We start from the raw sequence: 25,318 nt of genomic DNA, 5'->3' as shown, positions 1-25,318 counted from the left end.
ACAGTTAATACATTTAAAGAAGTATGATGTAGGATTGAACTCAATCCATGCAGAGAACATTTATCCCAGAATCATAATATATTTATGATCATAAAATTGTACCACTACTGAAGCTGTGTTAATAATGGAATACTTGTACGTAGTACTTAATGTGCAGTATATGCCTACTATTTTTTGTAAATAGAACGTGAAACAATGCATTTAGTAGTGCAATGCAAAAAGTAGTATGCAACATTTTTGTCACATGACCTCACCATTTTGCATGTGAATTTTGTGACATTCTTTTTTATTCCAATTTTGTATAAACATGTAAGTCCTCATACTTATGCTTGCAAATTTCACAAACTGTGTGTAGTATGCTACTACATATACTGCAGAAATAGTAAGAGTAGTTTGGTAGTATGCCATTCGAAATCTAGCCTTGACCTGTGTGTTAGGAGACCTCGTATGATTTGACTCTGTATATTTCATACATAACAAACATTTTATATTTCTCAGGACTGGGGCGAGTAGCACAGCAGTAAAATCAATACATTATGAATAGAAAGCCCAAAGCTCAGAGGCTGGCTGAGGTGTTTTCACTGACTACCTCTTGAGATCCTGCTTTAGGGGCTTTGACCCAACATTTTATCCGTATGTCAGATAAAAAGGAATATGTTAAAGATTTTGGCTGCGTGCCAATTTGCATACTTATGCTGCTCGTAAAAAAGTTCATACTTGAGTATTTAATAAGACACCTTTGCCATCAGTTTTTAAATGTACAATGATTTGGGATGCACACATTTTTATATATACTACTATTTGAGATGCACTACATGGAATACTGTGCATATTGGGTTTAAAGGAATATTCCTGGTTCAATACAACTTAAGCTTAATTGACAGCATTTGTGGAATAATGTTGATCACAAAAATACATTTTTCCTCCTTTTCTTTAAAAAAAATCAAAAATCACAGTTGCAGTGAGGCACTTACAATGGAAGTGAATGACCAATCCGTAAACTTTCAAATAAAAGTATAGCCACAAGACGTAAACCATATTCGTGTTAACATTATTTTAGTGTGATAAAATCACTTTCTAACCTTTTCTGTTAGATCCAATTTCACAACATTGTTGCCATGATGATGTAACAATGTAAAGCCTTATCCCTAAAATGACAGTATAAATGACGATTTAAATACCTTTAATACAACTCAATTAGCACATGAGTTCTAACAGAAGAATTAACATGCTTTTTTAGTTAAAGTGCTTTTATAAATTAAAAAAGCTTCACATTTCTGCCTTTAAAACCCTCCAAATATGGGCCCCATTAACTTCCATTGTAAGTGCCTCACTGTTACCTGGATTTATTTATTTTCATGAAAAGGAGGGACTAGTTGAAATAAAAGAAAATTGCCATCATTTTGCCACAAATGCCTGAAAAAACCCTGAAATATTCCTTTAAATAACATTTACCCTTTCTCCAGGTAAAGTGCTCGGGCATGGAGCTTTTGGGAAGGTGATTGAAGCTTCTATCAGTGGAGACGACAAGAAGACCTGTTTAAGCTCGGTGGCTGTCAAGATGTTGAAAGGTTCATTCTTACTCAAACTACACAACTACAGGTCAGTGAATACACAGGCTCTTAAATTAACTTTAAATGTGGTGTTTCATAGAGGGAGCCACAGCCAGTGAACACAAAGCCCTCATGTCAGAACTGAAAATCCTTATTCACATCGGAAACCATCTCAATGTTGTCAACCTGCTTGGAGCGTGTACCAAACCCAATGGTGAGTGTGAACCTATCACTGTCTGTCACTAATAGGTATTAGAGCCAAACTAAAGAAAGTTATGGAAAATGTGCATGTCGTTTTTAGATGTCGTGCCAGAAACGTGTCTCGAGACACCTGAATTCTGTTCTGTTGGTTGCAATGCATCTAGCTTATTTAGTCTTAGATTAGTTTCAGTCTGAACAGCCCCTAAGAATGAAACTACAACTACAATACTTCATTCTCATGCCTCTTTCTAAACTACTTTCTGATTTTAGGTCCTCTCATGGTTATAGTGGAATACTGCAAATATGGAAATCTCTCCAACTTCCTGCGCGCCAAGAGGGAATTCTTCTTACCGTACAGGGTGAGAGATGCAGATGCTGACTGATGTAACGTGATGATATATCACATCGTCCATCATACAACAGCTTATTATAATCAAAAAGAAATCATTTGTGATGTGGCCATCTGTTCTTGAGTAACTTGAGCATGTGGTTGCAGGATCGGTCTCCTAAAACTCAGTGTCAGGTGCGGAGAATGATCGAGGCGGGTCAGATGGGTCAGCTTGGACATCAGCCATCCACCTCCTCCGACATCAACCCCCCAATGCAGTTTCGGGGTAAGAGCAGTCTTATTTTGAAATGACGGAGACTTGGCTCTGTTAGATTGCTCCATATGTAAGTATTTACCAAATTAAGCTTTTTATATTCTATATATTCACCAGGGTTTATATACGTATGGTGATGAGGTTTAATGAGAAATAAGGTTTGTCATTATTCACAAGTTTATACTGGTTACACGATGTATGTGCTTATGCAGCACATTTTCATATTGTCGCATTTTTATTTGCACTGCCCTCGCTTCAATTTAGAATACTTGATTATCAAAATAACAATATATGCATTCAAGTGATGAAAATTGTCAGTCAGTTGACTGCAAGTAAAGACGCTGACTACCACCCCTGGAGTCGCGAGTTCGAATCCAGGGCATGCTGAGTGACTCCAACCAAACTGGCCCGGTTGCTAGGGAGTGTAGAGTGACATGGGGTAACCTCCCCGTGGTCGCTATAATGTGGTTCGCTCTCGTTGGGCACGTGGTGAGTTGTGCGTGTATGCCGTGAAGATTAGCATGAAGCCTCTATACGCACTATGTCTCCGCGGTAAGGCACTCAACAAGCCACATGATTAGAGGCGCGAGTTGACTGTCTCAGACACAGAGGAAACTGAGATTCGTCCTCTACTACGCCACCACGAGGACTTGGAGCACATTGGGAATTCCAAATTAGGGAGAAAAAAAATAAAAAATTACGCGTTTAACAACAACAATAGATCACAGAAATCAACACGTTACATTTCCCAGCCCTAGTTTAAAAGAATCAGCAACTATAGGCATATATTTTTGCAAATAACCAATAGTTACAAAAGCAGCTATTGGCACTGATTAACCGGTAAAACCGATCGGCCTACCTCTAATAAAATGTTTTTCTGCTTTCTTTTTGGTTTTTACCCGATTGCAGTGGATGATCTTTGGAAGACCCCACTCACGATAGAGGATTTGATATGTTATAGCTTTCAGGTTGCACGCGGGATGGAATTCCTGGCATCTCGGAAGGTAAAATCCAATGTATCCCAGTATGAACTCACTGACACTCTGATTTCATGGTGAATACCGAGTCACATTTCAGGGTATCTTATTGAGGGGAGAACTATTAATCCCAGTTGGAGTGGTACGTGTTGATTAAACATAAGAAGAAATGTAATGCCAGATACAGAAACGACTGTTGTAAACAAATGCCTAGATAGTACACAACAAAAGGAAATCTTTTCAAACATATATTTGAATCATGCTTATTTGTATTATATTTAAATATATAATGGTGAGCAAGTAACAACACCAAAGTTTATTCGGTGCTCTACTGTGAAATATGGCACTACAATAAAGCCGCTAATCTTGATTATTGTCTGATTGTGGTAGTGTATACATCGAGATCTGGCAGCCCGGAACATACTCCTGTCCGAAAACAATGTGGTGAAGATCTGTGACTTTGGTTTGGCACGTGACATCTACAAAGATCCTGACTACGTGCGCAAAGGCAATGTAAGAGAAATCCTATAACTAAAGCACGTGTCCTATCTATTCCAAACCCCTTTTCAGTGACCTGAAGACCTGAAACACTGTAATTGATCCAACTGTTTAAACAAGTTTCAGGACAAGATACTGATACAACAATTATTAGGTCAATCATTCAACAGTAAACTGATTAGCTTACCTGTTTCCTTTCTGAACAACAAAATAAATAATATCAATATTTAGGCGCAAACCCCAACAAATATATAGTAGTATTAGTAACAATACTAGTAGTATTACTATATTTGAGCAGTTTTTGATGTCCTAAATTGAATAGACTCACTTTGAACCAGCAAGGGGCACTGTTAAGATGATCATTTGATCAATGCCCCTTGCTTATACAAGCTCTGGTCATGATACATGTGAAATGTGTTATCTGTGATTGTGTTTGCAGGCCAGACTGCCTCTGAAGTGGATGGCTCCTGAGAGTATCTTTGATAAGGTTTACACCAGTCAGAGTGACGTATGGTCATTTGGAGTATTGCTCTGGGAGATTTTCTCTCTAGGTAAAAGTTTACTTGAGCAACATCAATTTGACATGCACAGCAGAAGTAAAAAAAAAAACAAAAAGTATCTTCAGTTCATGGGACGATTTAATATCCAGTGCTCAGACCTATTCTGAAACATCAGGGTTTAGGGTAATTCTAAGCTTTTTTAATAAGAAGGCCACAAAGTAATTGAACATATTGGAAATCCTTGAAATTATTAGATATATTTTTTTGTAATTTAAAATTGTATTACAGATATTATGTCATTTATTATAATGTAGTATTGTTATAATTTTACTGTTGTTGTTTACTCTAACAAGTCTCTAATTGTCTATAACTGATGCCTTATTAGCAATATTATAATTATTGTTGTTATTATTATTAATAATAATAATAATAATAAACATTTTAAATAATGGAAAGATTTAATATCCAATACTCTGGCCCAGTCTGAAACATTAGGGTTTAGGGTAATCATAAACTATTTAAAATATAAATTCCACAAAGTTATTGAACTTTTTGGAAAGCCTTAGAATTAATTTTATATACTTTTTTATTATTATAAATATTATTTTTAATAATGTAGTATTGTTGAATTGTATTGTTGTTGTTATACAGCTCTCTAAAGTTGTCTATAATTGATTCCTCATTTGTTGCATATTAGCAATAATATTATTATTAATAATAATTAAATACTATTATGATTCATAATTATAATAACTTAATAATAAATATTATTATTAACATTTTAAGGTACATTTTATTTTTATATAATATGTATATCATTTTATATATTAAACTTACATTGTTATATATTTCAGCTTCCTACAAATTTATTTTTAAATGTATTTATTTTAGGGCTGTCAATCGATTACAATTTGTAATCGAATAAATTACATGGTGTCCCAATTAATTAATCGCAATTAATCTCATATAACAATAATTCAATATATAAAGATTATACATATTTATATCAATATATAATTATACATAGTTATCTTTAATTATTTAATATATATATATATATATATATATATATATATATATATATATAATAATATATTCAGATAATTAAAGTGCATTACATTCTTGTGGCAGAAGAGTTAATCATTGATAAGACAAAAAGTGGTTTTAGAATATAATGTATTGATTACTACCATATTATTGATCATAAGTCAATCATTGACACACAGTTCACAGCAATCCATTTCACAAGTGAGATTAATTATGAGGGCTTGTTTAAGGACCCGTCAATTTATATTTGCATCAGATATTTTTTTTTATTAATGCATACAAAACTTTTACATCTAGAGCCAAGAGTTATATTAAAACAAACAACAACAAAAAGGAAAATAAATAAATAAAGTGTTTAAATAAAAGTATCAAATTGTTTATATATTTCAATACACTTTACAGCTTTCTTGTTACTCAAATTGGAAATTGTTCTTAGGTATTGCTGAACCTCTGAATGAAAACGAATGGTTTATAACCACCATACTTACATTTATGAATACTAAACTTTGCCAACAAAAGCAGAACATTAATCAAATAATATTCCTTATGAAGAGACATGTCATAGCTAAAAAACTGAATAAAACATTTTCAAAACAAAGTTGAAAGCTGGGAATAATATGATCTCTAACAATCTTGCAGAAATCAGACCAAAAACAAGTCGAGTAGGGACAACTCCAAAAAAAAAAATTCTGCCTGCAGACCACAAAATGTACAGAATATATCGACATCACAATTAAATCTCTCTACAAGAAAGTAATTAGTGGGGTAGTACTTATAAATAAGTTTGAAGGAAATTTCTTTGATTTTATTCGTGATTAAATATTTATGGGGTAATTTCCAAATTTTGCACCATCTCAATCCAGCCACACCCTGCGTCAGACGGATGCTTGTGTAGCATCTCGGGTGTGTTGCGTCATAAACATAAAATGTTTAAGTCACTGTGTTAAATTAAATATAGTTTAATACTCAATCTTTAAACACATCTTGAGATCCCTTAGTTCGCATTTGCGCTCCTTCAAGTGTTTTGAATGCAAGAACGTAACGCATGTTTGTGTTGTTCTGTCTACTGAAGTGTTTTGTTCACTGTATAAACTGTGCGTTGCTCATACTGCTGCAGTTTCACTTACTGCCCTCTGGAGTAAACAGGTGGTACTACAAGCTTGCATTTCTCAGGAATCTTAATTATTACGGTCCAGGGGCATTGCGATTAATTGCGTACATTTTTTTAATACATTATTTTTTGTCAAATTAATTGCACTGAATTAACACGTTAAATCTACAGCCCTAATTTATTATTTTTTTTTTTTATTTTGTCATCTAATAAATACATTTGATGTAACTCACATTATGAAGGATAATAGTAAAGTGTTTAATGACAGATTTGAATGTTTCACTTCCCATCAGGTGCGTCTCCATACCCGGGCATTCAGATCGATGAGGACTTCTGCACACAGCTTAAAGATGGGACAAGGATGAGGGCACCAGACAACGCTTCCCCTGAGATGTAAGCATTGGCATGTTAATAGTTTCTGACATGTGATCTGACTCGCATGGCTAATCAGATTTATGACCTCATATAGTGATGAAAGCTCAAGTGAAACAGTTGATGTTGTTATGTTAATGTTGATGTGTACTGGTAGATATGGGATCATGTTGGCCTGCTGGCAGGGCGAGCCCAGGGAAAGACCCACGTTTCCAGCTCTGGTGGAGATACTTGGAGATCTACTGCAGGAAAACAGTCTTCCTGTGAGAAATAAGAGAGCATATTATATAGATATTAAATATTAAAGATATTAAATCAAATGGGATTCTGTACATTTTGTAATGCTATTTCAGCATTATAGACTACCATCTTTATCACGAATGGTCGAATGTTGTCGATTTCTGTGGTTAAATGTGTGTTATTTGTACTGTAGGAAATCCCATTAAATGTGTCTCAGAGCTCAGAGGATGATGGTTTCTCACAAGCTTCCTCGAGACCCTCATCACAAGAAGAGATCAAACTAGCCAGTAACACACTGTCTACACGGTACACATTATTCTGTGTCATGGTGGAGACCTACCATTGAGTTTACCACTGAAATTGATCTATCTATCTATCTGTCTGTCTGTCTGTCCTAACATTTCTTTCTATATTTAGTTCTATCGTTCGTTCTATCGTTCGTTCTATCGTTTGTTCTATCGTTAGTTCTATCGTTCGTTCTATCGTTAGTTCTATCGTTCGTTCTATCGTTAGTTCTATCGTTTGTTCTATCGTTAGTTCTATCGTTAGTTCTATCGTTCGTTCTATCGCTAATTCTATCGTTCGTTCTGTCGTTCGTTCTATCATTCGTTCTATCGTTCGTTCTATCGTTAGTTCTATCGTTCGTTCTATCGTTAGTTCTATCGTTTGTTCTATCGTTAGTTCTATCGTTCGTTCTATCGTTAGTTCTATCGTTCGTTCTATCGTTAGTTCTATCGTTAGTTCTATCATTAGTTCTATCATTCGTTCTATCGTTAGTTCTATCGTTAGTTCTATATTTCATTCTATCGTTAGTTCTATCGTTCCTTCTATCGTTAGTTCTATTGTTAGTTCTATCGTTCACTCTATCGTTCATTCTATCGTTAGTTCTATCGTTCCTTCTATCGTTAGTTCTATCATTAGTTGTATCGTTCATTCTATCATTAGTTCTATCGTTCACTCTATCGTTCATTCTATCATTAGTCCTATCGTTCCTTCTATCGTTAGTTCTATCGTTCGTTCTATCGTTAGTTCTATCATTCGTTCTATCGTTGTTCTATCGTTAGTTCTATCATTCGTTCTATCATTAGTTCTATCATTCGTTCTATCGTTAGTTCTATCGTTAGTTCTATCATTCGTTCTATCGTTAGTTCTATCGTTAGTTCTATCATTCGTTCTATCGTTCGTTCTATCATTCGTTCTATCGTTCGTTTGTTCTATCGTTAGTTCTATCGTTCGTTCTATCGTTAGTTCTATCATTCGTTCTATCGTTAGTTCTATCGTTAGTTCTATCATTTGTTCTATCATTAGTTCTATCATTCGTTCTATCGTTAGTTGTATCGTTAGTTCTATCGTTAGTTCTATCATTCGTTCTATTGTTAGTTCTATCGTTCGTTCTATCGTTTGTTCTATCATTCGTTCTATCGTTAGTTCTATCATTCGTTCTATCATTCGTTCTATCGTTCGTTCTATCGTTCGTTCTATCGTTAGTTCTATCATTCGTTCTATCGTTCGTTCATTCTATCGTTCGTTCGTTCTATCGTTAGTTCTATCGTTCGTTCTATCGTTAGTTCTATCATTCGTTCTATCGTTAGTTCTATCATTCGTTCTATCATTCGTTCTATCGTTAGTTCTATCATTCGTTCTATCGTTAGTTCTATCATTAGTTCTATCGTTCGTTCTATCGTTCGTTCTATCATTCGTTCTATCGTTAGTTCAATCATTCGTTCTATCGTTCGTTCTATCGTTAGTTCTATCGTTCATTCTATCGTTAGTTCTATCGTTAGTTCTATCATTCGTTCTATCGTTAGTTCTATCATTCGTTCTATCGTTAGTTCTATCATTCTTTCTATCGTTCGTTCTATCATTCGTTCTATCGTTAGTTCTATTGTTCGTTCTATCATTAGTTGTATCGTTCATTCTATCATTAGTTCTATCGTTCATTCTATCATTAGTTCTATCGTTCATTCTATCATTAGTTCTATCGTTCCTTCTATCTTTAGTTCTATCGTTCATTCTATCGTTAGTTCTATCGTTCATTCTATCGTTAGTTCTATCATTCGTTCTATCGTTAGTTCTATCGTTAGTTCTATCATTCGTTCTATCATTAGTTCTATCATTCGTTCTATCGTTAGTTCTATCGTTAGTTCTATCGTTCGTTCTATCATTCGTTCTATCGTTAGTTCTATCATTCGTTCTATCATTCGTTCTATCATTCGTTCTATCGTTCGTTCTATCGTTAGTTCTATCATTCGTTCTATCATTCGTTCATTCTATCGTTCGTTCGTTCTATCGTTAGTTCTATCGTTCGTTCTATCGTTAGTTCTATCATTCGTTCTATCGTTAGTTCTATCATTCGTTCTATCGTTAGTTCTATCGTTAGTTCTATCATTCGTTCTATCGTTCGTTCTATCGTTAGTTCTATCGTTAGTTCTATCGTTCGTTCTATCGTTCGTTCTATCGTTCGTTCTATCGTTAGTTCTATCGTTAGTTCTATCGTTCGTTCTATCGTTAGTTCTATCGTTAGTTCTATCATTCGTTCTATCGTTAGTTCTATCATTCGTTCTATCATTCGTTCTATCGTTAGTTCTATCATTCGTTCTATCATTCGTTCTATCGTTAGTTCAATCATTCGTTCTATCGTTAGTTCTATCGTTCATTCTATCGTTAGTTCTATCGTTAGTTCTATCATTCGTTCTATCGTTAGTTCTATCATTCTTTCTATCGTTCATTCTATCATTCGTTCTATCGTTAGTTCTATTGTTCGTTCTATCATTAGTTGTATCGTTCATTCTATCATTAGTTCTATCGTTCATTCTATCATTAGTTCTATCGTTCCTTCTATCTTTAGTTCTATCGTTCATTCTATCGTTCATTCTATCGTTAGTTGTATCGTTCCTTCTATCGTTAGTTCTATCGTTCATTCTATCGTTTGTTCTATCTTTCCTTCTATCGTTAGTTCTATCATTCGTTCTATCGTTAGTTCTATCATTCTTTCTATCGTTCGTTCTATCATTCGTTCTATCCTTAGTTCTATTGTTCGTTCTATCATTAGTTGTATCGTTCATTCTATCATTAGTTCTATCGTTCATTCTATCTTTAGTTCTATCGTTCATTCTATCGTTAGTTGTATCGTTCCTTCTATCGTTCCTTCTATCGTTAGTTCTATCATTCATTCTATCGTTTGTTCTATCTATCATTCTACATTCATTTGAAATGTAAACCTAAACATTATCATATTATATCATTCTTGCATTATAGGGTATGATGAGGAGTTTATTAAACTCATGGATGTGTATTAGTTACTATCAATATAATATTTTGAGGATTTTGATGAAGACTGTTTTTCATGTAAACTACAATTCAATATATATATATTTGAAAGCATATGCTTTTCTTTGCCCCCAGATATTACAACTGTGTGCCTTTTTCTGGGTGTATCATGGTGGGACCCTCCATTAGGCCTACTTGTCATTCACGGGTGAAGACATTTGAAGAACTTCCTTTGGAAATGACATCACACAAGACACATGTGAGACTAAGGCCTCCAAAGTGCACTAAATTTGTGTATTTTTGATAGAATTTTCTTTATAAAAGGCAAAAATCTACATCAATATTGTTTTAAACACCTTTATGTATTTAGGACAGCCAAACAGACAGTGGGATGGTTTTGGCATCAGATGAACTGGAGAGATTTGAACACAAGCACAGAGGGGCCATGTTGAAAAAGTAGGTGATGATTGACAAAGGTTCACACAATTTATTTATATATATTTATATTAAAATAATAATCATTTTAAGTGAGCCGTAGTCCACTGAATTAACATAATCCCTCTCTTCTCTCTCTCTGTAGCACATCAGAGGGCCACAGCACAGAACGGCTCATCAGTTCAATATCTGTGAGTAGCACTGGCAGTACCAGCACACTGCCACCACCATTTTTCAGCCAACTCTCTGGACAAACCTTCTATAACAAAGAGTACGGCCAACTGTCAGAAGAGGGCGTCAGTGACTTCTTCTCCTCGTCAGATCAGGCAGGGTATGACAAAGCCTGCCCGGCAACCTCCAACCTGTAACAGCACTGATTGGCCAGTCATATTCTGCTCGGCTCCGCCCCCTCACCATTAACTGAACTGATCTCTGGCTATGTGAAGTTCTTTCAGCAGTCACTGGGTGGCACCATTATGTCAATTTCAAATGAAAAAGTATTTTATCGCCTTAGTTACATATAATGCATCTTTATATAAAGAGTAAACGTCTTTTTTATTTGTACAAAAAAGAGAAAATAACCCGAGTGGGTAAAAAAATAAAAGAATATATCTTCTTTTGATGAGACTCATTTTTTCATTTTGCAATAGTGATGAGGTGAGATGAATATATATATATATATATATATATATATATATATATATATATATATATATATATATATATATATTAAATATAGGAATACAAATATAGAAAATGGTATTGTTTATTATTTTATCTTTAATATATTTTATTTAAATATGTGTAATGTAATATTTACATGTTTTTAATTAAATATAATATTCAAAATAACCAGGTACATAGGTAGCAGTATACCTGATTATTTAGAATATTATTTTCATTAAAATATACAAATATTACATATATTTAATGTTTTGCATTGTACAAAGTTTTACTGTTTGACTAAACTAATGATTAAAACTCAACAATATTTAATTATTCACATTTACTGTCAATCTTATTCATAAAAAGAGAAAAGGATCAGAATGGGGGAAAATAAAGGAATATGTCCTCTTTTAATGAGACAAATTTGTTTTTCATTTTTCAATAATGAGAGGAAATTATTTTATATTGAAGTGTTATTAAATATATAAATAATTTTGATGATTTTTATACTTTGATTATTTCATAAAAATACTAATATTTAAATATAAGAATATATGTTCTTTAAATGAAACATATTTTTTCATTTTACAATAGTGATGAAAATAAATATTTTTTATTTTAAATATTAATAGTAAATAATGATACATTTATATTCTTGTTATTTTATATTTAGCATATTTCATAAAAAATACTAATATCAAAGTCTGTTTTTTTTTGGCACCATTCTGAGTAAATTCTAGAGAATGTTGTGTGAGACAAAAAGAAAGGAAAAAATATAAATAAAATATAAATAATAACAAATGCACTGGCTGTGCAGTGTGTTTAACTAGTAAACAAAGTCAGGAAAAGTGGCACTGTCTGGAAAATAACATCCATGTGGCTAAAAAAAGCCAAGTTACAGTTTGTGTTGTTTTACTGACAGGTGGTCCTACAATAACATGATTGAATAATTGATTTTCATATCATGAAACTATGAGCTGAAATGTAGGTTGTGGTTTAGTGTTGTCACTGAGTATAGAGAAAATACTCTTCTGTTGCCATGTAAACCACAACAACAGATCACATCTTTGAAATGGAACCTTTCATGTGGAAACACACAATCCAGTTTAACAGGTTCAACCAGAATTCTGAATATTTAAAACAATTGGGACAGGGTATGAACACTTTACAGGAAGTGAATGACAGCTTCATCTTATTGTACAAAACAAACAAACACATTTTTTTTTTTAACCATTCAACATTATTTAGTGAGGAAACAAAACCATAATTAAGCCACAGAGTACCCTTAGAAATAAGGATATAAACTTAAAAACCCTTAATTGAAAGTTCTTTTGGAAGAAAAAGACAAAATTAAAGTTTTCCCTTCAATTGAACACTTTAAAAAAGTACAAACTAAAATATACACCCAGAAAGATACAAGGCATTAGAGTATCACATTCCCAGTGTGTCAGAAGTTTACCTAGACTTTGTTAGTATTTGGTAGCATTGCCTTTAAATTGTTTAACTTGGTCAAACGTTTTGGGTAGCCTTCCACAAGTTGCTAGAATTTTGGCCCATTCCTCCAGACAGAACTGGTGTGAGTGAGGTTTGAAGGCCTCCTTGCTCACACACGCATTTTCAGTTCTACCCAAAATGTTCCATCGGACTGAGTTCAGGGCTTTGTGATGGCCACTCCAACACCTTGACTTTGTTGTCCTTAAGCCATTTTGCCACAACTTTGGGGGTATTCTTGGGGTCATTGTCCATTTGGAAGACCCATTTGCGACTGAACTTTCTTCATGGCAGATGTCTTGGGATGTTGCTTCAATATATCCTCATCATTTTCCTTCCTCATGATGCCATCTATTTTGTGAAGTGCACCAGTCCCTCCTGCAGCAAAGCACCCCACAACATCATGCTGCCAACCTCCATGCTTCATGGTTGGGATGGTGTTCTTCAGCTTGCAAGCCTCATCCTTTTTTATGTCCAAACCGTTCACATTTTGTTTCATCAGACCAGAGGACATTTCTCCACAATGCAATATCTTTGTCGCCATGTGCACTTGCAAACTGTAGTCTGGCTTTTTTATGGCTGTTTTGGAGCAGTGACTTCCTCCTTGCTGAGCAGCCTTTCAGGTCATGTCGATATAGGACACGTTTTACTGTGGATATAGATACTTGTCTACCTGTTTCTTCCAGCATCTTCACAAGGTCCTTTGCTGTTGTTCTGGGATTGATTTGCACTTTTAGCACCAAACTACATTCATCTCTAGGAGACAGAATGCGTCTCCTTCCTGAGCAGTATGATGGCTGCATGGTCCCATGGGATTTATACTTGCGTACTATTGATTTGTACAGCAGGCTTATGGAGGTCTGACATTTTTCTTGTTTGATTTCTTTTGATTTTCCCATGGTGTCAAGCAAAGAGGCACTGAGTTTGAAGGCAGTCCTTAAAATACATCCACCGGTACACCTCCAATTCAGTACACCTACTATCAGAAGCTAATAATTGTCTAAAAGCTTGACATAATTTGAACATTGGCGAATTCTCCAAGAATCTTGAAACATCCTCCGCCAACAACCAATAAAAACTGTGTCCAGGTGTAAGAAGGAGAACTGGTGCTATTTTGAAGGCAAAAGTGTTCACACCAAATATTGATTTAGCTCTTTTTAATTGATTAATGAAAACTATTTGTCATTATTTTATTAAGAAATATATGTATATACACACACACACACACACACACACACACACACACACACACACACACACACACACAACAGTTAGTTCCGATCCTCAAATCTGATTGGACGAGTGACGTTCCATGAGCACTGATGGTCTGACAGCATCAGCAATCGGACGCTTCACTGTGTGTATCACTCCGCTTGAGTTCGTGCTGTTCTAAACTACAGTGTAAGAGTAGTGCATATGTGTTAGAGTTACTGTCTTTATTCTTGAAATTACATATATTAGCTAGCAGGTGGTGGCAAAAGATAATTTATTTGTGAAATATAAGCCAGTTGGTGACGTAAAGTGAATCCGTTAGTCATTGTTTACATAGAACAGCGCTCTGTGATCGCTAGTATTACCACTACATTACTTAAGCAAGGACATTGTTTTAAACGGCTTTAAATGAACAATTTCAGGATTAAGGCTCATCGTAGCTGAGAGACCCAACAGACTGTTGATTACAGAACTTGTGGCGCTTACAGAGTTTCCACATTGGATACACACAGTTTAAAATGGCGGAGGACATCGCTGTTTCTATTGTGAATGACTTGCACGGCTACCACGCAATAGAGAGAAATACCCCTGCTTGGACGATATTTTTCAACTGAGAAAGCTGATCTTCAGAACGCTGACAGCATCTCTGCTTGGGAGTGGCAACAGGTGATTGCACACGCTCTGTCTCTCTCTCTCTCTCACTCTCTCTCACACACACATATATAGACACGCACACACCCATCAATCGAGCCTTGTTTATCCAATAACTTGTTTGAAACAGCACGTGATACTATTTCTGAAGTTAACTTTTTGAATTACTAATGAAGTCTTGGACGCATCATTTGTTTTGAACCAGCAATGGCAGATTCTGATCCGTCGCATAAGAAAGTAGTTCCATGCACAAATGCGTTTTTATGACCATACTCGGTTTTTCCTAATTTTATTTACATTTACATGTTCATTGAACTGTTTATAAGCAATATCAAATTCGCAATCGTGCTATATAGCCCTAAATCAGCACTGCTGTAATTACCTACGGCACTCTGCCTGCGGCCGAATCACAGCAGTGCTGATATAGTGCCATATAGCACGATTGTGAATGTGATATTACTTAAATATATATGCAAAACAATTATATTATATAAATATTTGTATTTTTTCACATAACGGTAATGAGTGACACTTTTGCATTAGGTAATGAGAATTACCACGTGACAGGTTTTGAGTGGTGGCAAAGTCTTTTACTGTTGAATTGTGTTTAAACCATCTATATTATAACTTTTTATTCTTTTGATGTGGTAAAAAATGACCTAAACAGGTTCTTCATAGGTTCGGTCTTATGAAGGCACATATCAAATCAAATCATCCATTAATTTAGCATTTTACTAATTAATTAATGGAAGTAATGACTTGATTGTTGCACAAAGGTCAGAGGAACTGGTTCAAAGTGGAATTTATTTAAAACATTTCACTATGACAGATCTAAAGTGACATTATTATTCTCATATAACACTATACATTTCTTCCTTTAAACCTCTCGGTTCATGTGCGTGTGAATGAGGAAACCCCAGTACATCCTTCATATAAGTGAAAAACAAGTTCTGTCTGAATAAGGTCATGTTTGTGAAGTAAATGTGCCATTCAAACAAGGAAACCACATCTCCATAACAAACCTCAACACTGCTTTCCCTGTAATTCATCATATTACATGTTGAAAGACTGAAACCTGTCTATTCGATGAGCATTTTGAAGAATTAAACTGCACGAGATAATGTTTTCCAGTTGTGGGTAGATTGGGTCAAGATAGGGTGTGGTAATGGTCATGTAGAGGTTTGGCTGGCATAAATAAAGACGTGGGTGAACTCATGACATTTTCCCAATCTGAATTTTCTTCCAGGCTTCTGAGGCTGTGAATATGCATGAGTCGATGATACCTGCTACAGTGAACGTCCCACCGATGATAGCACAAATCTGAGGACAGACAAACAAGAATAGTGTCAATACAAATCAATATATTCACAGAGTGAGAGATAAATAGAGAGACACTCACGGTAGTGATAAAGCGGTAGAGCGGCTGTCTCCTCTCTGTGTATTTGACTGTGATTGGACTCAGGTCATACCGAAACCAAATAGTAGGGATGATGCGTCCCGTATGACTGTATGCAACATATTCCTAGTAAGCAACAAAACACAAAGTATGTTTTTATATTCTGGCCATATTAAAATCATGTTTAGATATTACACTTTAAAACACGGCATTTGACACCCAATCAAATTAACTCATAGTTCCACTGTATTGTAGCTAGAGTTTTCTTTGTTAAAAGGAACAGGTTTAATGTACCTGAGTAATTAGGAAGCATTACTATCTATGTAATAACATTTATGTTATTAGTAACTTTGAAAACCCATGTCATAAAGCAAAACGTTGAATTACAACCACTACTGAGTGGGAACGCCGTAAATGATCAGTCTAACTATAGTCAAACGTGAAACAACTATAAAATCAGCTGCAAAGTCCCTTTAAGGCAAGTCAGGTCAGTCTGTGGCCATGTTTGTAATGCCTCTGGGCAGCCTGTGGGAAGCAATTTTCTATGCATACAAGTGTAGCTCTTGTCTACTTGAATGGGGAAAGACTGGAAACTCCAAAACGGTTGGTCAAGATTGCAAGGAAACAACATATTTCAAAGCAGCAATATAATCTAAACAACAATCGTATCATAAATTGTACGTCTTTAACTCTAAAGCTAAAGCTATTTATCAGGCTGGCCATGCAAAAGCTGACTGTTACAACGAAAGTATACTTTCCATCCAAATATGCCTGTACATGGTCGTGTGTTCACCTAATGAAGTTTTTATATTTTCATGCAAGCATTCGTTAAGTCTAGAAACAAATGGGTAGGCAAAATCGCATGTGCAAAGCGCTAATGGACTAATGGAATTGAACCATTTGCATCCTAGCTCTTTCTAGAACAATAGCTCTTTGATATAATCTGCTAGTGGAATCCCAAAACTACTAATGCAGAAAGTGATTTTAGATTTTGTGCAGAGATTAGACATGGTTCTCAAACGCCTTAGCACATTTACCTATTTATTAGAAAAATAGTAAATTGTGCTGTGCACCACTTCATGAACAGTACACCTAGAGTTTGTGCACATACACCCACAGATAGCGCACTAGAACACGATAGAACACTCCCATCCATGCCCAATTAGCCCTCTTGTTGAAATTGGAAAAGATGTAGAGTGCACAGATGTTGCGATTAGTAAAAATGTGTTACAAAATTTGTTCAGTTCAACTTGTGCAGTCGTTGTCTGTCATAACAACTCGAAGTGTTTAATGATATCAGCATAACTAACCTCAGGCCATCATTCCATACCCACTTGATAAACTTTTGACAGGTGAGACACTGTCAAAACGCAGTCATCGCAAATATGTAAAGTATAGGCACCATTGAGCCACGTGTTAATTTGGCAATTTCTACAAATACAAAATGCTAAACATCATATTATCCGCTAAAAACATACACCGATGCGAGTGAAAACACTGGAGAGGGGAAAACGAAAACAGGCTTCTGTTATGAATTGTGGAACTCTTCGTGTTCAGGACAAAGGTGGATAATCTTTTGACCACGAGCCCAAATGGATGTGTTTGATGCAAGCCCACAATGATTGCTTTGCTGTTGTGGAGGTGGTCAGATGCAAATGTCTACCAAAGTGTGAAATTACATTGTGGAGGAAATAACGAACAAGTCATTCTGGCAGCTTGGTTTCAACAAACGCTCTTTTTGAAGTGAGGAGTAGGTATTGAGTTCTGAAACTCACAGTATGTTTTTATAGTTCAATGACCACTTATATGCCAAAAAAATCTTTTTTTAATAGATTTTAATAAATATTCCAGTGACCGGTCTCATTCGAAACAGTCTCTGATCCAAGTTACTTTGATAAGAAATTGTCTTCTGTCAAATGAGTTCATCAGTCTCCTTGTGACTTTAAATTGAGTACAATTATGACACAGCACCCGTACTTTATCTTCAGTACAAATTCTCAGTACTTTTACGCCTGTGAATAGGAACAACCCGAATTCATATTAACCCAGCACAAACGCCTGTCCAGTCAAACACAGACAATGCTGCCAGCTGTCACTGCACATGTCCCCTGAGGGTCTTTAGAGGTGAAAATGCTTGATGGTACTTAATAAAGAGACCGATAATTTATCCAGAGTCTATGGTAACAATGGGCTGATTTATGAGGCATCAGCTCAGCACACTCATTTAGAGGAGATATAAATTTAGATTCATAACCGTTTCAGTAACGTGGATACCGGAGTGTCAGATTACCTTGTTTGCCACTGTGTACTGGTAGGAAAACCTCTGCTTTCCGAGTAGATCCTCGTAAACTGTGGGTACGATCTTGAGAATGTAATCATGAGAGGCCAAAGCTGAAGAGAAAGAGAGCTAGAGCATTAGGGCACACCTAAAAATATATGTCACTGATTTTATCATTTAAAAATCATAAAACAATAGATATAATGATGAAAAGGAAGACAAAAAGTATTTTGACACTTTCTTGTCAAATGTTAGTGGATCATCTTTAAAATGTGCTGACCTACACCAGTGGTTGCTCTGCTAGGACTCCTGTTTTAATATATAACATTTGCACCAATTGGTTTAAAGTAACAGAGTTTGTTTGTTCTGAGAAAAGCTCTAGCACTATTTATTTACAGATGTTCCCTGGTTTGATAGTTTACTATGACATGTATACATTTTTATGTGTGACTTAAGTTTCTTCATACTCTTTGGAGCCATTATATGTGCATAGAATAAAAGGTTAGAATAGAAATGGGGAAAGCAAAAACATAAACATACGTACCATTTGACTTCAGTTTGTTAGCTCCGCCCAAAGCATTAAAAGCCCCCTGGATATTTTGCACCTGTAAATGAGACACATTCATTGGTGAGTGATTTGAAAGTGGTTTATACATGTTTCCATTGTGTTTGATGTATTTGTTATTGACTGCATGATGGACAAAACAACCTGAAGCTTCTCTCCAAATGCGAGTTTATGGATGATGTGAGTCATATCGGGGCTCTGTGGCTGAGCAGTCGCACTGTGTGTTGACAAGTGAAAGTTTCCTGGAACCTACAGAAAACAGATCAATACAACACGGTAAGTTACTGTACAGGCCCCAAAAAAAAAAAGAAATAAAGAAATACATATATATCAGCCACAACATTAAAACCACCTGCCTAATATTGTGTAGGTCTCCCTTTTGCCGCCAAAACAGCACCAACCCGCAACTCAGAATAGCGGTCTAGATAATATTCTTCTCACCACAATTATACAGAGTGGTTATCTGAGTTACTGTTGACTTTGTCAGTTCAAACCAGTCTGGCCATTCTCTGTTGACCTCTCTCATCAACAAGACATTTCCATGCACAGAACTGCCCCTCACTGGATGTTTTTGGCACCATTTGGAAACTGTTGTGCGTGAAACTCTCAGGAGATCAGCAGTTACAGATATACTCAAACCAGCCTGTCTGGCACCAACAATCATGCCACAGTCCAAATCACTGAGATCACATTTTTTCTGCATTCTGATTAACTGAAGCTCCTGACCTGTATCTGCATGATTTTATGTACTGCAGTGCTGCCACACGATTGGCTGATTAGGTAATTGCATGGATGATTGTTGGTGCCAGACGGGCTGGTTTGAGTATTTCTATAACTGCTGATCTCACACAGGAACACTTTGTGACAAAGGAACACTTTTATGGTCGGAGGTTAAAGATATAAAGTAGGAATATCCAACATCCGGTTTTGACGGAGCATAAGGGGCTGTTCACATGATAATGTTTTTTTTTAAAAGCGGTTTCAATTTAAATAGAACTTCAGCTTTTAAAAACATATCAAGGCACCTGTGTTTAGTTTAATTTGTTGCATCGTGTTTACGTTTTTTAGTACAAGAACACAGTTTGAATGGCCCCTTAAGAACTGAGCTAAACTCAAACTGAAGCCCTCTGGGTATCCATTCAGGCCCTAGTCATTCAGATCAGCCATTACAAAAGGAACACTCTACATCCGGCAAGTATAAAAAGTGAGTTTTGAAGTATTTCTTACTTTATTAATACTGAATTCTCCTTCAAAGCGGCATCCGTAACCGTTGTTGAGAGGCACCTTCATTGAATTCTCTATGTGGCCCACTTCATGTCGGCCCATCTCGTCCTGAATGTCCAAACCCACCACTATAGAAATATGTAGAGAGATAGAAATAAAGAAAACATTATACGTTTACAATAACTTTAAAGGCAATTTAGATGTATAGTAATGAAATATTAAAGGGATCGTTTACCATAAATGAAAATTCGGTCAAAATGTACTTATCCTCATGTTGTTTTAAACCTGAATGACTTCCTTTTTCCATGGAACACAAAAGGAGACGTTTAGCTGAATGTGCAAGCTGCTCTTTCTGAAATTTCAGCCACAATGCATCAGTGTATAAAACTTTTTTCAACATATGTTTTGAGTTCTACGCAAGACAGAAAGTCATATAGATTTAGAACGACATGAGGGTAAGTAAAGGATGACATAAATGTTATTTATGGGTGAACTATCCCTTTAAAACTCTGTTTCACATATTTTATCTGCAACAAGTTCATGACGTGTCACAACGTATCTGTAACAACTAGACACCCCTATACACAACCTGTTATTTCTAGATCACAGATTAAAAAATGAATAAAACCCCATGAGTGTGATGCAACAGATGTTCCTTCGGGATCTTCTGATGCTGTGGGTGGGTAAGTTAAGCAGTGCTGAGAGCACGTAGTCATATTGCCCAACACTATTTTAAGATGGCCTTCCTTAAGGGGTGGCTGGCAACATTGACCCCTTACTCTTCTGACGACAGGTATGATTACAAAATAAAGGTCAGCCAGAGAAACCAAAGTGAGGAATGATTCCATTTAAAGATTTCCAAAGCGTTTGACTATTGGGTTAGATTCAAGCCATTAAAAAAACTACGAATATGTAATTTCCCCTCATTAAAGTGTAAGCGTAAATGTGTGAATGGAAACATTTAGTTGCTGCTAAAGTGCAATCTGACGTGTGAACAGAATAGTAAGTGTACAAAACGGGAAAAGTATCTTTCACATTTTCCACATAATCACATGTGTTGAAAAGTGATTCCATTGTAAAGGTCACTTTAAGGGAACAATGCAGATGCTTCCATAAATAATTAATACAGAACACCAACAGTATGGAAAGAACATACAATATATAAGGAACTTATTATTCAGCCAATGTCATGTGATACTGCATGTCATCATAAATCTTAATTTAATTATTACTACATTTATTTAATGTGTGAAAAACGTAGTTCTGTCAAGCATATTGAACCTAACGCATTACCAAAAGTCCTTCTAATGTTTAATGATTTATTTGTAAGATTTAATCTCAATTAATGGATAGAAAAACGTCATGAAGTCTTGTGATGTGTGGAGTTTAACATAGGCCAAAGTTCGGTTTTCTTCATTAAAATCTAGTTCTACATGTAATATTACAAACTGTTTGAAAACAGGACACCAAATTATGTTTTATTTTATGTTTATTATGTATATTTTCTGAGAACACTTATTGAGTGAGTTTTTATGACTTTTATGGCTTTCAATAACAAGTGCTCATTTAAAAGAAATAAGGTCTTCCATAATTAGCATAACCTCTATTTTCCTTTCTCCCTTCTCTGAAAATTGTTTGGGTCTTGTGTAATGTGGGTGAAACAGTTAGTTGCAAATGTCTTTGCAAACGTTTGAGGATCTGCCTGAAAGTGACATCAGAGGTGACCGCACCGCTCTTCTGAGGCCGCTGTTATTTAGAGTCATACAAGTTACTTTTCAAACCAATTTTACTTGGATTTTTTATTTGGTCCAAAAGCAGAAAGTAACATTGGTTAAGCTTGGTTAAACTTATCCTTGGTCCCAAAGTGGTACGATCCTAATTCAGGCTGGGCAATATAGATAAAAATATGTCTTGAAAAAAAATAATATATATATATATTTGAAAGCATTCGAAAATGTTCAATATGTGTCTCGATATTAAGTATTTACTCTAATATGGCTTAAAAGGATTATAATTATATATTTTTTTTTCAATTAAATTTGACAAAAAAAGCCACTGTAGCGAAGAAGATTCAAAATGTTTAAAAGAATGTTCCGGGATCAATACAAGTTCAGATCGATCGCATTTGTGGCATAATATTGATTACCACAACAATTAATTTCGACTCATCCCTCTTTTTCTTAAAAATAAGCAAAAATCTGGGTTACAGAGTTACAGAGAGGCACTTACAATGGACGTGAATGTGGATAATTGTGTTACGCTAAAATACTCACAGTTTCAAAAGTATCGCCACAAGAAACAAAGGATATGTGTGTAAACATGATTTTAACCAATTTTACAACTTTGTTACCATAATGTCAACAAACCCTATAACGACTCTATTGGGAGTGGTGGTGGCGTAGTGGTCTAAAGCACATAACTGTTAATCAGAAGGTCGCTGGTTCGATCCCCACAGCCACCACCATTGTGTCCTTGAGCAAGGCACTTAACTCCAGGTTGCTCTGGGGGGATTGTCCCTGTAATAAGTGCACTGTAAGTCGCTTTGGATAAAAGTGTCTGCCTAATGCATAAATGTAAATGTATATGTAAAAATGACAATTTAAACAACTTTACAGCACAAATAATACACAAGTTTAAACAGAAGAATTAATGCAAGTGTTTTTATAAAATATTAAGCTTCACATTTCTGTTTAAACCTTCCAACTATTGTTCCCATTCACTTCCATTATAAGTGCCTCACTGTAACCTCCATTTTTACTTGTTTTAAAGAAAAGGACATTTCTAAAGAAAGGACATTTCCATTAAAGAAAACATTTCTTTAATGGAAGTAAAATACAGTAAATATTTAGTTAAAAATAATCAATACTCAAAGAACGCAAGGAAGACTGATGATTTCTAACCAATTTCATTTTTATCCACCAATATAACAATATTTGTCTACAGAAATATATTTGACTAAAAAAAGTTTATTTACTGTAGTGCCGTCAATCGATTCCAATTTTTTTATTGCGATTAATCAGATAATTTTTCATAATTAAATCACAATAAATCGCAGATTTTGAAAGTGCAGAAATTTTACTATATACTTATTTTCCTGTCAAAAGATACTTCTTTCCCTCTTCGGAAAGAAAACAAAATAATATGTAAAAACTATGCTTTATTAAAATTTTTCAAACAAAGCCTTCAACAATATCAAGATAGAAATTCACTAAAATAACACCAACTCAAGTAACATTAAACGTTTCTCAAAGTCTTAAAGAGAGGTTGACTAATTAAAAGAACTAGTCCCCAAAGCCGGCGTATTCACTGCAATGCACATTCAATCTCTTAAACTCTCATCTCCACAATATTAAGAGGCGAGCAGACTCTTGCAGTCCATTTTGGTGCAGCAGTCGTGAAGCCACATTTATGATTCGTATAAGGGCGCCAACGCCAGCGTCACTTACATTAACGCGTGAACTTTGTCAGCTATAAATTTAATACAAAAAACTAACGCTACTGAAATTAATGAGAAACACTTTTAACACGTTGAAGTTACAAGACAAGGAGGGATCACAAAACTAGTCTAATGACATGTTCATTAGGCAATTTAATGCTCCAAAAACACATTAAATTCGCAATAGGGTCATTCTGTGTCAACTCAACCAGAGGATCAATGGATCATGGATCAATATTTAGAGAGTAATCAATTATTTTGTAGAGTGGGGTCAAAATGACCATTTTCATCTAAGATTTTAGAGCAAAATTACAGGTAAAACAAATGTGGCAGTGTCATAATAACTTTTTTTTTTTTACACAGAGATAGGTAGATCTATTAATAAAATCAGTTGACTTCAGCACCCCTTGTGCATATACCGATGGCGTGAGAAAAAATATATTTGTTGTTATTTTTCAAATTTTTGTGTCTAAAATGCAAGAAATATAAAAGACATCTTTATATCCTATTTGATTCTGGTTCAAAATAAACTTTTATTTAGGTATCTTCATTTCTTTAGTCCTTTTTTGAGAACTCCCAGAGATATGGTGCTCTCGGTGTGTCTCCATCCATTAAATTTGACCCATTTTCAATAATCGAATATAAAATTTGGGTCATTTGGTATGAAGCTAGTACATGGTATTTTTCTCATCAAACAAAACTAAGGTTTTAGGTACAAATAATGTTAAAACTAGATACTAATAATAAACATACCTTTATTTATTCACATAAAAACAAGGACACACTATGAATCATTAAGAATAAGCGACACACGTGGCTGTTCGGCTAGTGCGATACCTACAGTATATCTTGGTTTTGGATTACAGAAATTAAAATCTGCAAAGCTCTGGAATGCATGGTGCTGAAACTCTACTGTATTTGTACTGATTTTATTATTGTGCTTTTTCTGTCCAAAAAGTCTCTTGGTGTCAGAGACTATAACAAAAAATGATCAAAAGCAATTAAATCATAGAAGTCACTGAATATTTGATATATCACCCAGCCCTAATCCTAATTCCTAATTATGAACTATTCAGTCACTTTTAAAAGGGTTGCGACTTTGGGGCCACATGTGATTTAATCAGTTACGCAAACGTGACACGGCAAGTGCCATTCGGCAAAACCGCATGCGGAGCATTGCAAAATATGAAACAGTATTGCTTCAAACAGTTGATTTCATGATTTCCGTTCGGTGTCAAAGGATCATGTCTGATTATGCGAGAGGACGAGTAGGGAATCCTTCTTTGAGAAAACCCACACAATGCATGTCTTAAACTGAGACTTTCAGTGCTGGTAAATGGTGCTTGTGTGTGGGAGGTCTGCACTGTGCATCGTTTCCTGTCACAATCTACGTCAAGTACTTCTTTAAGGCAAAGTGCACCCAAAATTTGTAATCTGTCATTATTTACTCACCCGTTTCAAACTGGTATGCCCTTATTATTTCTGTGGAAATCAAAGGGAGAAGTGTTTGAAGAATTTTAAGTAACTCTTTCCCCACATCAACAGTTCATAGTGACCACATCTGTCAAGCTCCAGACAGGACAAATAAAAAAA

The 25,318-nt window shown here is 35.2% G+C and overlaps 2 protein-coding genes across 2 annotated transcripts in view; one reads left to right on the top strand and one right to left on the bottom strand.

Annotated features, from left to right (window-relative positions):
- Positions 1–11,391, top strand: part of flt4 (fms related receptor tyrosine kinase 4) — a 63,513-nt gene extending 52,122 nt beyond the window's left edge. Inside the window, exons 18-30 of the mRNA XM_052154649.1 lie at positions 1,467–1,571; positions 1,654–1,767; positions 2,025–2,113; positions 2,251–2,368; positions 3,266–3,360; positions 3,724–3,846; positions 4,271–4,382; positions 6,783–6,882; positions 7,019–7,124; positions 7,295–7,407; positions 10,507–10,630; positions 10,742–10,827; positions 10,952–11,391. Of these exons, the coding sequence (XP_052010609.1) occupies positions 1,467–1,571; positions 1,654–1,767; positions 2,025–2,113; positions 2,251–2,368; positions 3,266–3,360; positions 3,724–3,846; positions 4,271–4,382; positions 6,783–6,882; positions 7,019–7,124; positions 7,295–7,407; positions 10,507–10,630; positions 10,742–10,827; positions 10,952–11,174 (1,508 nt within the window). The 3' untranslated portion in view covers positions 11,175–11,391. The remainder of the gene's footprint in view (positions 1–1,466; positions 1,572–1,653; positions 1,768–2,024; positions 2,114–2,250; positions 2,369–3,265; positions 3,361–3,723; positions 3,847–4,270; positions 4,383–6,782; positions 6,883–7,018; positions 7,125–7,294; positions 7,408–10,506; positions 10,631–10,741; positions 10,828–10,951) is intronic.
- Positions 11,392–15,409: 4,018 nt separating this feature from the next.
- Positions 15,410–25,318, bottom strand: part of ergic1 (endoplasmic reticulum-golgi intermediate compartment 1) — a 28,935-nt gene continuing 19,026 nt past the window's right edge. Inside the window, exons 5-10 of the mRNA XM_052089013.1 lie at positions 20,293–20,417; positions 19,210–19,314; positions 19,045–19,105; positions 18,513–18,613; positions 16,226–16,348; positions 15,410–16,146 (exon numbers count right to left, since the gene is read on the bottom strand). Coding sequence (XP_051944973.1) covers positions 16,039–16,146; positions 16,226–16,348; positions 18,513–18,613; positions 19,045–19,105; positions 19,210–19,314; positions 20,293–20,417 — 623 coding nt within the window. The 3' untranslated portion in view covers positions 15,410–16,038. The remainder of the gene's footprint in view (positions 16,147–16,225; positions 16,349–18,512; positions 18,614–19,044; positions 19,106–19,209; positions 19,315–20,292; positions 20,418–25,318) is intronic.

This window comes from Xyrauchen texanus, chromosome 23 (genome assembly GCF_025860055.1).
Source record: "Xyrauchen texanus isolate HMW12.3.18 chromosome 23, RBS_HiC_50CHRs, whole genome shotgun sequence".
NCBI lineage: Eukaryota > Metazoa > Chordata > Actinopteri > Cypriniformes > Catostomidae > Xyrauchen > Xyrauchen texanus.
Note: the sequence above shows the minus strand (reverse complement) of the source record. Positions and strands in the feature narration are given on the sequence as shown.